The following is a 17263-nucleotide window of genomic DNA, read 5'->3' as shown; positions in this document are numbered from 1 at the left end:
AAAAATTGTCATGATTTTACTATTAAACAGAAGGCCATTTTTCTTCACTAGACTTCATTTTACCTTAATTTGATTGCATATTTGTGTTCCTCTTTGTTAAATATAGAAAAACAACTACATTTTAAAAATTTTTATATATAGATAACTTTTTCCCTTAATGAAACTATTGAAGTCAATGTGCTAAAAATTACATTACCTTATTTTAAGAATATGTTTTATGCATTTGTAATAATTTGAGCATTATGTTATAAAATAAGGGATATCACTGGGCGCGGTGGCTTGCGCCTCTAATCCCAGCACTTTGGGAGGCCAAGACGGTTGGATTACAAGGTCAGGCGTTCGAGACCAGCCTGGCCAACATAGTGAAACCCCATCTCTACTAAAAATACAACAAATTAGCCAGGCGTGGTGGCGGGCGCCTGTAATCCCAGCTACTTGGGAGGCTGAGGCAAGAGAATCACTTGAACCTGGGAGGTGGAGGTTGCAGTGAGCCAAGATCGTGCCACTGCACTCCAGCCTGGGCAAAAGTGCGAGACTCTGTCTCAAAATATATATATATATATAAAAACATATTTTTAAAAGATATTTGCAATTAGGAGGTGGCATAACTTCTGTTCTTGGTATAGTGTACATTTTATGAAGGAAAAGGCCAAACTAAAAAAAAAAAAAACTAGAAATTTACACATTTGTTTTAAAAAGTAAATTTTTTTAAAAGTGATGTCTTCAAGGGCAAAACAAATGAAGACAATAAAGAGGCCTTTAAGCCTAATAGTAGACTTGCTCCACGTAGCAGATTTTGGTGGCAACTTATATTTATTATTGAAAAGATGTGTTAGGCCAATCTTGCATTGCTATAAAGAAATACCTGAAGCTGGGTAATTTATAAAGAAAAGAGGTTTAATTGACTCACAGTTCTGCAGGCTTCACAGGAAGCATGGTGCTGGCATCAGCTCAGCTTCTAGGGAGGCCTCAGGAAGCTTATAATCATGGCATAAGATGAAGGGGGAGCAAGCACATCACATGGGCAAAGCAGGAGCAAGGGGTGGGGAGGTGCCACTCACTTTTAAATAACCAGATCTCGCAAGAATTCACTCACTATCACAAGGACAGCACCAAGAAGATGGTGCTAAACCATTCATGAGGCATCTGCCCCCATGAACCAGTCATCTCCCACCAGACCCCATCTCCAACACTGGGGATTACATTTCAACCTGTGATTAGGGTGGGAACAAACATCCAAACGATATCAAAAGACAAACCTAGCAAAATAAATAACTTGAATAAAAAGTCTACTTAGAGGCTCTTATCAACTGTAAACAGCATTAAGCTACTGAAAAAAGAAATAACTATAAATCCTTCAACAAATATAAGACATTTATCTGAATTGAAGAAAACTGTGGTCCAGTTATGTAGAAATCTGCCTAGTGATGGCGTTGTCGTTACCAGGACTATAAACTGGATCTGTCACTTACCATCTGTGAGCCACTTTGCAGCTCACTTTAGTGCGCTGGAACCTCCACGTCCTAGTGTTATGAATGAAGGCATGGAGAAAGCCCAAAAACCCATGAAATCTGTGATGTTCAAGCTCTGGGGAATGGTAATTGTAATCGTAGTAGGAGTTTGCTTTTTCTGATTTTTCTAACTTCCCAGTTACCATCTGAGAGAAAAAAGTAATAGACCTATTTGAACACCAGAATTATCTACAAAATAATGCTTATGTGATAGACACGCAGATTCTGTGTGTCCATGTAGATACGTCTTTAAGTGAAATTATGTGAATTTAGCACATTCAATGATTTAAGTCAGTTTTTCCAAACAGAACTCACTTGACTGTATTTTCCTAAATGTATTTTTATGCACGCATATTATCATTCAAAAAATATTTATTGACTATTTCCTATGAGCCAAGCACTGGGCTAGATGTTGGGGATATGATGATAAACAAGAGACACTGGCCGATCCCTTAATGGAGCTTACATTTTAGGAAGACAGACAAATCTTGTTGAAATAAGTAACTAAAAATTGTGATGGGCTGGAGATTGAATTAGATGGAATAGAAGTAGTCAGGTAAGGTCATTCTGAGAAGGTAAAATTCAAATTGATGCAAAAGCCAAACACATTGGGTTTGATCAAGATGATGTCATCATTATGATCAATTATTATTAATTACTTTACATTGGCTTCATTATTGGCACAGTGGTCTTGCCTATATTATTACAGTCTGAGTCTCACAACAATCTTTCAGCCACGAGGACAGATGGTACCACTTTACAGCAAAAGAAACTGATACTCAAAGAGGTGAAATGAATGTTTGAGGAAATTATAAATGTATCTGGTAGAGATAGAATGCAAGCCCAAGATCTGATTCCAAATGTGGTGCTTTTCCAAATATACCATACTGATTAATTCTCCCATTGCCTAATATTTTCTTCCTGATGTTACCTTAGATTTCTATAAACCCAACCGTAGAACTTCATACATGATGAGAAATAGCAACCTTAACCACAGGCCTGAACCCTCCTCTAGACCAGCAGGATATACTTTCCTATCATCCAGACACCACCAAGTGTATTACATTACAGTTTACCCTACCAATAATCTTTGTTCTAAAAGAGAAATTCAAACAACTGGTCTTATTTGCAATGTGTCATTATTTTCAGGAGAAATAATAAGCACAAAATAAAATGTGACTAAATGTACACAAAGTAAAAATTAAAATTGATAGGAGGATCATGTATTCTTTAGATTTATAACATTTAACATAGGAATACCAAATTTAGTTCAAATCAAAAGCAGAAAAGAAAATTTCCAGTGGCAGATGTTATCATTGGTAAAATTTGATATGGACTTATAAAGGGAAAAAATTAATCAGAATTTTACTTGGAAAGGAATTCTAAATAAAGAAACTTCAGTAACAGTAAAAATAAGAGAGAAAAATGGAGAAAACACTTGGATGTGATACATGAAAAACATTGTTCGGGAATTAAATAACATAAAGAAAGGTTCTCTACGGAGAAAAAGACTTTCAGTGAAAATTCATTATTCTTATATCATTACGCCAAAAATGTCCATAGGATCAAATTTTCCCTTGTGTCTTGATGACAAGAATAAAAAGGCAGGGTCAAAAGTTGGTGTACTCCCTTTCAGCAATGCTAACCTACCTTCATGTCCTCCTTCAATGAACAGGAAATCTAGTAAGATTAACCAGGATATATGACTCAGTTTAGCCCAGATTTTCCCAAGCCACACTAACAAGATTTCCCTGTCTTCATTCTCCTCGCTTTACCTCCATACTTTTGTTGACCACTTCGCTGTCATGACTTTTTGCTTGCAAGTCCCTTGCTTTTCTGCCTCCCTGTCTCCTACTCCCTGTGGGAATGAATGCTTCCAGGTTCACCGAGACCTATTGCAAAGTCACTTGTGTCTTTTTAAAACTTCAGTTGCTATGTCTCAACATTGCTGGACTTTTCAGCACTGCTCAAACTGCCAGTTAAATGCGGTCAAACCTATCATGCTGTCTTGTGTCCTGTCTCACAAGGGTAGTGCTTTTGTGCTATACATTCTGTTATTGCTGGAATGCACTCTTTTCTCCACACCACCTCGGTATAAGTCTAGTGGCCTGAGATAAGAGGAGACATGCATTGCCCGAGGATAGCTCTTATCTTGTGCTACTCAACTTTCTCTTCCCTTAGGATGAGTTCTTTACAGGAAATTCCTCAGTCCCTCATGCAATGGAGCCCAGATAAGATGGCTTTAGAAGCCATCCAGACACCCCTGAATCCTAGGGTGACAGTGGCCCAGGCCCAACTGGGATCCACCACCAATACCTTGTATTATAGATGATCCACATTCTGAAGCACAAAGATGCCACAAGATGAAACAATAGATTGTTATCCCCATGGGGTTTATCCTTATTATTTGACCTCGCTACACTTCTTTTGACTGATCGACAGCCTTTTCAGACAAACAACCTGATATTAAGGTAAATATTTTATTCTTTAAATAGAAATAACAAATGCATTTTTGTTATAGATTACTAAATATTGAACTGTATGATTTTACAATATTTCACTACTGTTTTTAGCTTGCAAAAAAATTAAAAATTAAACAATGAGTACATAAGCCATTTTATAATTTTATTTGTCTTAAGATAATAATATGATTCCATCTACTGAGAAGAAACTTTTACACTATATTTAATGATACTACTATTTAAGAAGTAAATGGCCCCCCTTTTTTTAATCTCTGATGTAAGGTTTCCTGCTCTATTGAAACAAAAAGTTCTCTCAAGTTTGAAAGAAAACAGAGGAGTGTGTTTGTTAAGAATTTACCTTACCATAACATGATGTTTCAGAATAAGATAAATCAGTTTATCTCAGTTTAAACTCCAGTGTCAGCATTTCCCTCTGGCATATAAATGCAAAATTATATTTTTAGATAAAATAAAAACGTTGGGGAAAAATATTCTGTGCTTTTTAAAATTACTTTGTACTTGATAGTGACCTCATATGGTAATAACAGAAAATAAAAACTGAACAATTCATTTCCAGAACATTTTTATTTTTAAAGAATTCCCAACAAAGACAAATGTGTAGTTCAGCCAAGTAATGTTTTTTAGGCTTGCTTCAGCAATACTGCAGGTTCAGTTACAGACAACCACAATAAAGCAAATATCACAAAACAAGTCGCACAAATATTTTGGCTTCCCAATGCATATAAAAGATATGCTTGGCTGGGCGCGGTGGCTCACGCCTGTAATCCCAGCACTTTGGGAGGCCGAGGCGGGCGGATCACAAGGTCAGGAGATCGAGACCATCCTGGCTAACACGGAGAAACCCCGCCTCTACTAAAAATACAAAAAATTAGCCGGGCGTGGTAGCGCCTGTAGTCCCAGCTGCTCGGGAGGCTGAGGCAGGAGAATGGCGTGAACCTGGGAGGTGGAACTTGCAGTGAGCCGAGATGGCGCCACTGCACTCCAGCCTGGGCGACAGAGCGAGACTCAAAAAAAAAAACAACAAAAAAGATATTCTTATACTATACTGTAATCATAGTATAAACAATACTTGGCAATAGCATAGCAACAGCATTATGTCTTAAAAATGTGCATACCTTAATTTTAAAATACCTTATTGATAAAAACTGCTAACAGTCATCTGAGCTTTTAGAGAGTCATAATCTTTTTGCTGGTGGAGAGAGGGTCTTGCTTCGACATTGATGGCTGCTGACTCATCAGGCTGATATTGCTGAAGGTTGGGGTGGCTGTGGCAATTTATTCAAATAAGACAACAATGAAGTTTGCCACATCGATTGACTTCCTTTCATAGAAGATTTCTCTATAGCATGTAATGCTGTTTGGTAGCATTTTACCCACAGTAGAGCTTCTTTTAAAATAGGAGTCAATCCTCTCAAACCCTGCTGCTGCTTTATCAACTAAGTTTATGTAATCTAAATCCTTTGTTGTCATTTCAACAATGTTCACAGCATCTTCACCAGGAATAGATTCCATCTCAAGAAACCACTTTCTTTGCTCATCTATAAGAAGCACGCCCCCATTCTTTAGAGTTTTATCATGAAATTGGAGCAATCAGTCCCATCCTCAGGCTCCACTTCTAATTCTAGTTCTATTACCATTTCCACCACATCTGGAGTTAGTTCCTCCACTGAAGTCTTGAACTCCTCAAAATCATCCAGGAGGGCTGGAATCAACTTTTTCTAAATTCCTGTTAATGTTGATATTTTGACCTCCTTCCATGAATCACAAATGTTCTTAATGACTAGAATGGTGAATTCTTTCCCGAAGGTTTTTCATTTGCTTTGCCTAGATCTATCAGAGGAATCACTATGGCGGCGATAGCTTTATGAAATGTATTTCTTTTTTTTTTGAGACGGAGTCTGACTCTGTGGCCCAGGCTGGAGTGCAGTGGCGCGATCAAGACTCACTGCAAGCTCCGCCTCCCAGGTTCACGCCATTCTCCTGCCTCAGCCTCCCGATTAGCTGGGACTACAGGCGCCCACCACACCTGGCTAATTTTTCATATTTTTAAGAGACGGGGTTTCACCGTGTTAGCCAGGATGGTCTCGATCTCCTGACCTCGTGATCCACCCACTTCAGCCTCCCAGAGTGCTGGGATTACAGGCATGAGCCACCACACCTGGCCTCTGAAATGTATTTCTTAAATAATACTTGTGAGTTGAAATTACTTCTTGATCCATGGGCTGCAAAATGGATGCTGTGTTAGCAGGCACGAAAACAATACTAATTCCCTTGTGCATCTTCATCAAAGCTCTTGGATGACCAGGAGCATTGTCAATGAGCAGTAGAACTTTAAAAGGAATCTTTTTTTCTTTGAGCAGCAGGGCTTGACAGTGGGCTGAAAACATCCAGTAAGACATGCTATAAACAGATGTGCTGTCATCTAGGCTTTGTTGTTCCATTTATAGTTCACAGGCAGAGTAGATCTAGCATAATTCTTAAGGGCTCTAGGATTTACAGAATGGTAAATAAGCATTCGTATCAGTTTAAAGTTACCAGTTAGTATTAGCCCTTAACAACAGTCAGCCTGTCCTTGAATCTTTGAAATCAGGCATTGACTTCTCTCTGGCTCTGAAAGTCTTAGATAGCATCTTCTTCCAATATAAGGCTGTTTTGTCTATATTGAAAACCTGCTGTTTAGTGTAGCCACCTCCATCAATTATCTTAGCTAGATCTTCTGAATAAATTACTGCAGTTTCGACATCAGCCATTTGCTGCTTCACCGTGAACTTTTATGTTATGGAGATAACTTCTTTCCCTAAACCTCATGAACCAACCTCTGTGAGCTTCAAACTTTTCTTACACAGCTTCCTTACCTCTCAGTCTTCACAGAATTGAAGAGAGTTAGGACCTTGCTCTGGATTAGGTTTTGGCTTAAGGGAATTTTGTGGCTTGTTTGATCTTCTGTCCAGACCACTCAGACTTTTTACATTTCAGCAACAGGTTGTTTTGCTTTCTTACTCACATGTTCACTGGAGTAGCGCTTTTAATTTCCTTTGCGAACATTTCCTTTGCATACACAACTTGGCTAACTTTCAAAAGAGGCCCAGCTTTTGGCCAGTCTCAGCTTTCGACATGCCTTCCTCACTAAGTTTAACTAACCATTTCTTAGCTTTTTATTTAATGTGACAGATGTGTGAATCTTCCTTTCACTTAAACACTTAGAGGCCACTGGCGGGTTATTAATTGGCCTAATTTCAATATTGTTTTCTCTGTGGGAAATAGGGAGGCCTGAGGAGAGGGACAAAGATGTGGGAATGGCAGGTCAGTGGAACAGTCAGTATACACACCATAGTCATCAATTAAGAATTAATTAAGTCTTATATGGGCATGGTTCATGGCCTCCTAAAACAATTGCAAGAGTAACATCGAAGGTCACTGATCACAGATCACCTTAAAATATATAATAATGATGAAAATTGTGAAATATTATGGGAACTACCAAAACGCGACACAAAGACACAGAGTGAACACATGCTATTGGAAAAATGGTGCCAGTCGACTTGCTTGACGCAAGATCGCCACAAGCCTTCAATTTGTAACAAACGCAGTATCTGCGAAAAACTGAATAAAGGGAAGCGCAGTAAAATGAGGTGTCCCTGTATGAGTTGGTCTGGCTAAGCCACAGAAATGTAGTCTGGATTGCCATCTCCCAACAAATCTAGTAGCCATCCCTGGGGTGTAGCAATCAACCCAATTCCATGTGGTCTATTGAGCTCAGGAACCTGGGGACACTGGATGGAATAGGACAGGCTTCAATAAGAGACTGTATTAGTTCCCAGACTTAGTCCGAACAGTGGTGGGAAAAGAAGCCAGAACTAAAAGGCATTTGCAGGATGCTTATGACAACATGTTTAAATATAAATATGGAAGGTTTGTATGTGAATATATCATGAAATAACTATGGTTCACAGGTCCTAGTCCTTGCTAAATAGTGAGGATTGAGGAAAACAGTCTGGACTCTGAGTGGTTGTTTACCACTTGTAGGGTTGTTCTAACATGGTGTTTCAGCGCAGGGCTTTAGTTCTGTTCCTCCAACCATGCCCTTATTGCCAAGTATTTTTCCCCATTTGCCTTTCCAACGTGTTTTACCAGTTCCAAGAGGATTCGCATTTAGTGAGGAAGGTGGAAAATCCTAAATCATTGCAGAATTTAATTTCTGTACACTTTTCAAATAACACTGTATTGATTATCTTAATGGTTATTCTGCATTCCTATTCCTATTTCTCCTCTCAGAGATCTCACTCCAAGCAATTGATCTGCTTCATCGTTAGTAAGAGGTCTTTGGATGTACAAGGATGTTTGCTAGTCCTTGCCAGGTAGATGTGAGACATGAAGCATACCGGCTCTTTGCATGCCCTGCCACACTCTTGGTTTCCTACTTTTGACACAGTAGGACTTGTTAGGATACGAAACTGTGGAGAGTTGGCATTTTATATGCATGTTAACTTTTGCCAGGGAACTCTTTTCTGCCAGTAGATTTTTATCTTCTTACCAATATTGCCAGCCTCCCCCAGTCACAGAATAGGAGGAGGTGAATTCACATTCTGGCTAGGAAATTTCTGTTATCTCAACCATGATTAGAAATTGTCAAAAACTCCTGAATGAATGCATAGAAACCATAAAACCAAGTAAGCAAAGACATCTGTAAACTAAATTTCTGGTTTAAAAGACTTAAATGGATTTTTTTTTTGTTTACTTAGAGCAAATTTTGAAGGAGAAAAGTACATAAGGTTGTGTAGTCTCAAAAGATGAACTCAAGACTTTTGGTAGTTGGATTTGCTCTTTAAAGTTTCTCTAAAATGTCACAAACCTACAGTTACTTAATTGAGGTCTTTTGAAAAAAATATTATTTAATGTATTTGCTCTTGTTTCTTTTTAGGTCAGTCTTGATTCTCGAGTTAGAGAGGTGATCAATAGAAATCTGTTGGATCCCAATCCTCACATGTATGAAGATGCCCAACTTCAGATATATACTTTAATGCACAGAGATTCTTTTCCAAGGTTTTTGAACTCTCAAATTTATAAGTCATTTGTTGAAAGTACTGCTGGCTCTTCTTCTGAATCTTAATGTTCATTTAAAAACAATCATTTTGGAGGGCTGAGATGGGAAATAAAAGTAGTTAAATAACATCAGAAACTGAGTTCCTGGAGAACTACAGTTTAGCATTCCTCAGGCTACTGTGAAAACACAACCGTTATGGTCTTTGTCTCCATTTTTATCAAGGTTTTCCATGGTTAAGTTTGGAGAAAATACCACACAAAACAATGAATTGCCAAATTGTTTGTTTTATTCAACACTCATTCTACTTGCAAGCAAAGTGTATTTGTAGTCCTATGAACAGTCTCCTCGTGTATCTCCAGAGACTGCATGTGCAAAGTAAAATGCTTCATTTGCCACATAGTTGTTGTAATATTTAATCCAATAGCATAACTTATATCTGTATGTAAGGACTTTTGTGCAATATGGTCTTAAGAAATAATTGCCAAAAAAATCGGCCATGGTTTGCATTTTTTAACATAATGTAAGACAGAAAAAAAGCAATTTTTACTATGTAACACTGGTATTCAACATTCTATATACTGTGTTTAGTACACTAATTTTGAAGCCAATATTTCTGTACATGAAAAAGAGCTATTTATCTCTGTTTGTTGGAAAATCCTAATGGGGATTCCTCTGGTTGTTCACTGCCAAATCTGTGGCATTTTCATTTCAGGAGAGTTTACTATGCTAAAAGCAAAAAACAAAAAAAAAAGGAAGAAGAAAAAAAGCACAAAACAATTTGAAGATATCCTATCTCAACGACAAATCAAAGAGTGATATTGCTTTTAATTGTAATAGAAGAAAATGAATTTATGTATATATCAGATGTCCAATACTGTAATTAATTTATTAAAGACTGGCTCTCCAGTTTTAAAATGGTTGTGTAAAGTTATGTACTTCAGCAAGAAAAAAATAATAATCAGCTTGATAACTTAGTTTTGGAATATAAAGAAAAGGACTTAATAAAGGAATGCCTACATGTAGCACTGTAAAACATTTTGATGAATAGCATCTGTCCTGTGGCATATTTTCCTTGAAAGTGAAATCCAATGAAAAGCTAAGTTTTTACCAGGAAAAGTTTTATAAGGGTTATGAAGAAAATAATTCTCTACTTCAGACCTTAACTGTTTTCACATAATATCTTAAGGATGACATTTTAAAGATGTTTAAACCAAACTATTAGTTTTCATCCATCATTAAAAGGCAGTACAGTGCTCAAATCTTCCAGCTGCCATATTATTTTTTATAAGTACACTAAATCTTTACGACAAAACACTTGCCTGACATTGTCATGTACTTCTGACCTTCAAGGAAACAATATTCTGTCATGCATAAAAGTGATAATTAAAATAATCAGTGTCATATTTATATCAAAGTGTTACATTTGAATATTAATATCCCCTGAAGACTATTTTTTTAATATTAAACTGAATGAATATAATACTGAGTAACCTAAAATGAAAGTTTTAAAAAAATTTATATCCACTGAGAACACTGGCCTTATATTAAGGATGATATTACAGTTACAGGTTTTCTTTGTCATTTTTTTAACTACCTCTCATTTTTTAATTTATTAAACATATTTTTTAAAAAAACAAGTTTGGGGGTTTCTTTTTAAATTTATTTTACTTGAAAGGTTGTCATCATAAGTTTCTTTTTCCATAAACTTAAAACATTTCAAAAATTGTTTTTTTAAGCAAGTATGATTTTCTAATTTATATAGAATTCAGGAGACATGAATAAAAGGGCTATTATCTATTCCCTATGCAAATGTTTTAACTGTTGCAGTGTTTGACAAAATGGGATTTTTAAAAAATTGCGGAGTAGAAAACAAAATATTCTGTTTACACTGGCGTTGCTGACTATCCTACCATATTCAGCACTTTTAAATACGTTATTTATGAAACTGTAGTTAAAATACAAGATAGAAAATATTTATAATAATCATTTCTTTTAACAAATGCCTGTGTTTTCTGAAAGTGTTAGTGTGTTAAGACATTTTATTCATGTCATTTAAATACTATTTGAATAACAGTTTTCAGTAATATGTTGAAAAAAAGATAGCTATGAAGATGTTTACAAAAAGTCATATTTTTTCCTAAAGAGTAAAGAAAAACCTAAAAGAATCATCACTTCTGTTGTGAAGTTCTATTGTTCCTAAATTATTTAATTTTTTTCTTGCTTAGAATTGAGTTTATTATGCTACTATGATATATACACATGTATGGTGTAGTATCATATTTGTTTCTGTGTTTGAGGCACAACAAATTGGTGCACATGACTAGAAAATATGTAATATACTGTGATACACTGCATGCATCAATCTTTTTAAATGTAGACTTTATATTCTCGTTGTTACTATATATGATGGTGACCTGCTAGTCATAAGTTATCTTTATAAGATACTTTGGACTATTAGATGAATTGTCTGTTTGACAATATCTTTAATATTTTACCAAATGTAAAAGATAAGGGCCCTTATAAAGAGTCCTAATCTCTAACCTGGGCATTTGTAGAACACAGATTTTAAAGTTGGTATATCCTTTTGAAACCTGATTAGGAAGTTGTGTTAAAAAAGATTCTAGAGCAGATTTACACATCAAATGTTGATAACCATGCTATGTGAGCATTTCTGTGCTAAACTCATATTTTTGGGTGAGGGGAGGGTTTCTCATTTAAGAGTATGTCTGTATATTTGCAACTCTACTAATTTTCTAAGTATGATATAATTTCTTCTGTTTAAGTTACAGAGCTATTATAAATAAACAAAAGAGCCTTCAACTGGTGTCTATGCTAACATTCCAAGAGCACAATATTTGTTTTATTAGAATTTGAGTTTTCCTAGTGAGTAAATTCCTCCCTGGGGAAAAATTAGCACTTTAAAATGGACACTTTGTGTTTTCGATTGCCAAGGTATCTTTGTATACTATTAGAATTTGCTGATGCACACAGAAAGAGATTAATGCACTTTCTGTAGTGCCTAACTTTAGATGTATCTATAAAAGAAAGAAAGTAGAGGATATAGATTATGTATATATAAATAAATTGGAGAGCCAGATTTCTTCAGAGATTGATCTTGTACATTAATCACACCAGTAATGGATGGATGGCACTTCTTTACTCGGGCTGTTATTATGTTATCCAAAGGTAGTATAGATGCTCTGACAGTGTTAGAGTGTGCACATGAACAACAAGAGCAAAACACAACTTTGATACTAAAGTTATGAAATGCAGAAGTCAAGACCATAATGTGATCTTTTTTTTTTTTTTTTTTTTGAAATCTTAAAATATGTACATAGACTGACCAGTTCTGATATGCGGTCATAGTGCATGGATGTTTATTAGTATCCTTTAATGCTGCCTAGGTTCTGACTTACAGAATGAAATATGTGTTGTTTATCTACCTGATAGTTCAGTTTTGCCAAAGGACTATAGGGATAAGTGAATACTGTTTATTTATTAGGAGCAAAAATACATTTTCATCCCATTAAGCTGATTTAAAATAAAGCCTGATTTTTACTTTTGAGTTTATCCATTTTTCTGTACCTTTAACTTATTTATACTTTTAAAAATCATATTGTAATTGTGACAAATTATATCTCAAAAAATACCAATTATTAGATGCTTTGGTGTTGAAATGTAAAAGAGAAGGAATTTAAAATACAATCAAAAAGTCAAAAATAAAACGTATTTGAAAACCACCTAAAATTTCTTGGCCAGGCACAGCGGCTCAAGCCTGTAATCCCAGCACTTTGGGAAGCCAAGGAGGGCGGATCACTTGAGCTCAGGAGTTTGAGACCAGACTGGCCAACATGGTGAAACCGACTCTAGTAAAAATACAAAAATTAGCCAGGCGTGGTGGTGGGTGCCTTTAATCCCGGCTACTTGAGAGGCTGAGGTGGGAGAATCGCTTGAACCCAGGAGGCAGAGGTCGCAGTGAGCTGATATCATGCCACTGCACTCCAGCCTTGGCAACAGAGTGAGACTCCATCTCAAAATAATAATAATTATTATAATAATTATAATATTTTTAAGTCTTAGACAGAAAATACCTATAGATAGAAGCCTATCAAACATGTATTTTGAATACTTTGATCTTGACACATTGCCTAATTATTTTGAAAGATGGTAAAGATATTTCCAAAAAATATTTTTGCCTATCTATTTACATTGACAGTTTACAACCATAATTTTCTAAGTATATTTTTCAAACATGTATTTTTGTGTTTTCCATCTTCAAATTTCTGACCAATGGGTTTGTTCTCCTGCAAAAACAATATCCAATCTGCAAAAATTTTTAATTCACTTGCTACAACTGCAAATATTTATCAATAAAACTGATAACCCAAAACTAGCTTCAGATTTTCTCTGCAGTGCTTAAAATATCCTTGCAACACAAGACAGTGCACAATGACAAGTATTATTTCTAAATACCCAGATTTGATTTATTTATAAGTATTTTTAAAATTATTACTCTTACAGGTATAGTCCTCTCGAGCCCCAAGTGACATCTTTTCAGATGAATTCAAGGGGCTGTTCAAGACTTTGACTCTAATGAAAACACTACAAAAGGCAAAGTGTTGCCCTAAGTGATAGAAGGTCCCAGTTTGGGAACTGATTTTATTCCTATGACAAAAGCTGTAAGATGAGTAAGCTTACTAATGGAAATGTATGTCCACAGATTCACTTAGGGAGCATAGTGTAAAAACATCAGGAACTTAAAATAATAAATTTGATTTCAAGTTATATTTCTGTCTCATGTGACTTTGGGCAAATCATTTATCTTCTCTGAATTCATTTCCTCATCTGCAAATGACAAATAAAATACGTAATTAACTATGAGCATTAAATAAAACAAACATGGAAAGAATAAAGTGTGGCATACATTATTATTTTATCAAAGTGCTTCACGTCGATAATTGTTATTGTATACTTGTATTAAATGTCATATTAATGCACTTTCCCCTATTTTTTTCCAAAACATACATTAAATGTCTGATTTAGCTACTCATCAAAACATACAATCATGTTTTAAGATGGAACACTATATCAGTGTTATTGCTTTTCTCAATAATGTGATCCCAAATCAGTACTTTGAGTTCACCATCACCTCAAATCTATAGAAATGTTTCTTTCAATGACATAGATAGATAGATAGATAGATAGACAGATAGATAGATGATAGATAGATGATAAATAGATATACAATTATAGGTTAAAATTAAAATTTAAATAAGATAAATCATTTGAAAGTTTTATTTCCAAAGGAAATAAAACAACATTCCCAAGGACAGAAATAATATCAAATTACTTGCTAAATATATAAATGAGTTATAGGGCTAAGACTAAGTTATAAGAGATTGACAATTAGAAAACACTTTTTAATATTAAGGTGGTATGATTTTCTTTAACAATTTTACAATGAAAATAAAAACTTAATAAAAGGTGGTAATGGGCAAGGCACGGTGGCTCACGCATACAATCCCAGCACTTTGGGAGACTAAGGCGTGAGGATCACTTGAGCCCAGGAGTTCCAGACATGTCTATGCAACAAAGTGAGACCCTGACTCTAAGAAAAACATAATGTATAAAATTTAAAATAGTAATGTGTCCATTAAACCTTTTATTTTAGAGTAGTTTTAGATTTACAGAAAAACTACAAATAGAGAGGTCCCATATACATCTATGGGTATTAATGAGCCAATATTGATCATTACGTTCATACTTCATTCAGATTTCCTTAGTTTATAACCTAATGTCCTTTTTCTGTCCCAGGATCCCATTCAGGATACCACATTACATTTAGTTGTCATGTTTCCTTAGGCTTCCCTTGGCTGTGACAGTTTCTGCAACTTTCCTTGTTTTTGATGACCGTTTTGAGAAATAAACTGATATTTTGTAGAATGTCCCTCTATGGGGATTTGTCTGATATTTTTCTCGTGTCTAGACACGGGTTTTTGGTTTTTGGAGGAACACAACGGTAAAGTGCCATGCTCATCACATGATATCAAAGGTACATGCCATCACCGGGACTCGTCTTAGCTGTGACAGTTTCTCAAACTTTAGGCTACTCTTAGCTGTTGATGTTGACCTTGATCACTTAGCTGAGGTAGCATCTATTATATTTCTCCACTGTAAAGTAATATGTTTTTAAAGAGATTATATTGAAGGTAAATTTTCTGGACATTTACACTGAGCTAAACAAATTCTAAACACTAATATTAGGTTCCACTAAGTGATTACTAATAAATGCTATAAAGAAAATACAGTGAAGTGGAAAAATAAAACTCCAAAAGTCTTAGCCTGAATATTCACCTAATAGAGGTGAAAGTGAACTTTTTCCCTTGAACTGTCTGCGCAATTAATTACAATAATCCTCCACATACTTTGGATATTAAAGATCTTAGTCTTACTAATTGTCATAAGAGGTAATTTAAATTTAAACTAACCATTTTGCTTATTGCATTTTTATATTGCCCTCCACTAATCAATGAACACTGAATATTGAAATAATGTAAAAGACCTGATATATTTCCCGCTAGCTTTAACCGATTTGTCATAAACACATTTCTTGTATATGATTTTTAAATGTTTGCTAAATATTAAAAAGAATTTCAATGTGTTTGGTTTTGTAAAATTACATATCGAATGTGTATAATTTTTTACTACCATGTTCATCACACTTAATCTATATCCATATATTGTACTCCACCAATATTTATCAGTGGACAATAAAGAAGTTTTGAATGCATGAATGCAACTTAAGAGGCACCACACTTGGTTATTTTGCAATGCCAGAATAACGGTGGGTATTCACAAATTGAATAGATAATCCAGATTATGTTTCCTCCAATTTAAGTTTCTCTGGTTTTCTTATTCCCCCCCTTCCTAGAATCAATTTTATCATTTTACCTATGTACAATAATATACTTCTGGAAAATGCTAGAATTTTCACCATGTAACAGAATTTGAGCATGACAATAATGTAAAAATATTCAGAAGTCTCGAACTATAGGTTTGAGTTTTCAAAGTAAATCAAAATACAGCTGTTTTCATTTTACTATATTGTGGAAACCTATGGATGTTATTGTAAAATGCATATGCATTAAACTGACTTTCTTAAAATGTTTTGAATTAATAAAGAATTCAACAATGTATCCTTAGAAAGTTACTGTTTCCTCATTGGTATAACACTATAGGAATAAAAGGTACACTTCTATGTGTTACTTAAATTGCTTATGCACTTGGGGGAAAATAAATTCTGGCTAGATTCTTTTATTGTTCTATAAGGTTTTAATTATTAAAATTTTTCACCTTTTATAAATAATATATTGTTGAAATGACTTATGTTCTGAGAACTCAACTGAGAGATATACCATGTTTATTTGAGTTCAAGTGATTCTCACCATTTCCATGGTTAAAATAAATTCAAAGTTAAGTTCAGACCTGGAAAACAATTGTTCTAATAGAGATAAAAACATCCTGATCAGTCCTGTTCTATCCTCAGATCAGGATTAAAATAAAATGGGTTTCAACAGCAGAACGACTGTATAAAGTTGTGTAGCTTGAACACACAAAGCGAAAAGAACTGAGATAATTAGGTGGAGCCTTTAAGTAACAAAAAACTATTTTTGCTTCCTGATGTTTCAAGAGTCATTTCATTCTTCCACTCATTCTGCATTTGTTATCGTGCTAAGAGATGAAGAGAGAGGCAATGCAAACGTTATTTTCTAAGAATTTTTATACTTAACAGTTTCGATTAGATGACCTAAGGATATTTTAACCTTGATAAGGGTTCCCATTTTTTACCATTTTATTTTTTATGAATAAATTAGAAGTTTCGTTCTTCTAATATATCACCTCTCTCAACAGTGAAATACCACTTAGTAGACGCTGCCCAAACCAGTTAGGTAGTGGCAGTTCTCAGATTGAGCGTTTAGCCCTTGCATTCCCAGGACTGTCTTGGTTGTGTTTATTCCCTCATAGTTATTTCTCCGTTGAGCTGTGAACAGGTCTTTTGAAAAGTGCAAAGCATTGTGCCAATAAATGTCGGTATTGCTGGCACCTATCCGCTACCAGTTTTTTGGAAAGGGATGAGGGTTGGACTCCTGGAGGCAGATATCTGAAGGCTTTGTTGGGCTGTAGGTTGCTGCAACACGGAATCACTCCACCCCTTTAAAAAGCTG

General features: G+C 35.2%; 1 protein-coding gene across 4 annotated transcripts in view; it reads left to right on the top strand.

Annotated features, from left to right (window-relative positions):
• The window catches only part of RGS17 (regulator of G protein signaling 17), a 131594-nt gene extending 115362 nt beyond the window's left edge, over nt 1–16232 (top strand). For all 4 annotated transcript variants that reach the window (XM_054491208.2, XM_054491207.2, XM_054491209.2 and 1 more), the window contains one exon: nt 8916–16232. In XM_054491208.2, coding sequence (XP_054347183.1) covers nt 8916–9104 — 189 coding nt within the window. In that variant the 3' untranslated portion in view covers nt 9105–16232. The remainder of the gene's footprint in view (nt 1–8915) is intronic.
• Nucleotides 16233–17263: the final 1031 nt, after the last annotated feature.

The sequence above is a fragment of the Pongo pygmaeus genome, chromosome 5 (assembly GCF_028885625.2).
Source record: "Pongo pygmaeus isolate AG05252 chromosome 5, NHGRI_mPonPyg2-v2.0_pri, whole genome shotgun sequence".
Lineage (NCBI taxonomy): Eukaryota > Metazoa > Chordata > Mammalia > Primates > Hominidae > Pongo > Pongo pygmaeus.
The sequence above is the reverse complement of the archived record's forward strand: the minus strand, read 5'-3'. Positions and strand labels throughout refer to the sequence as shown.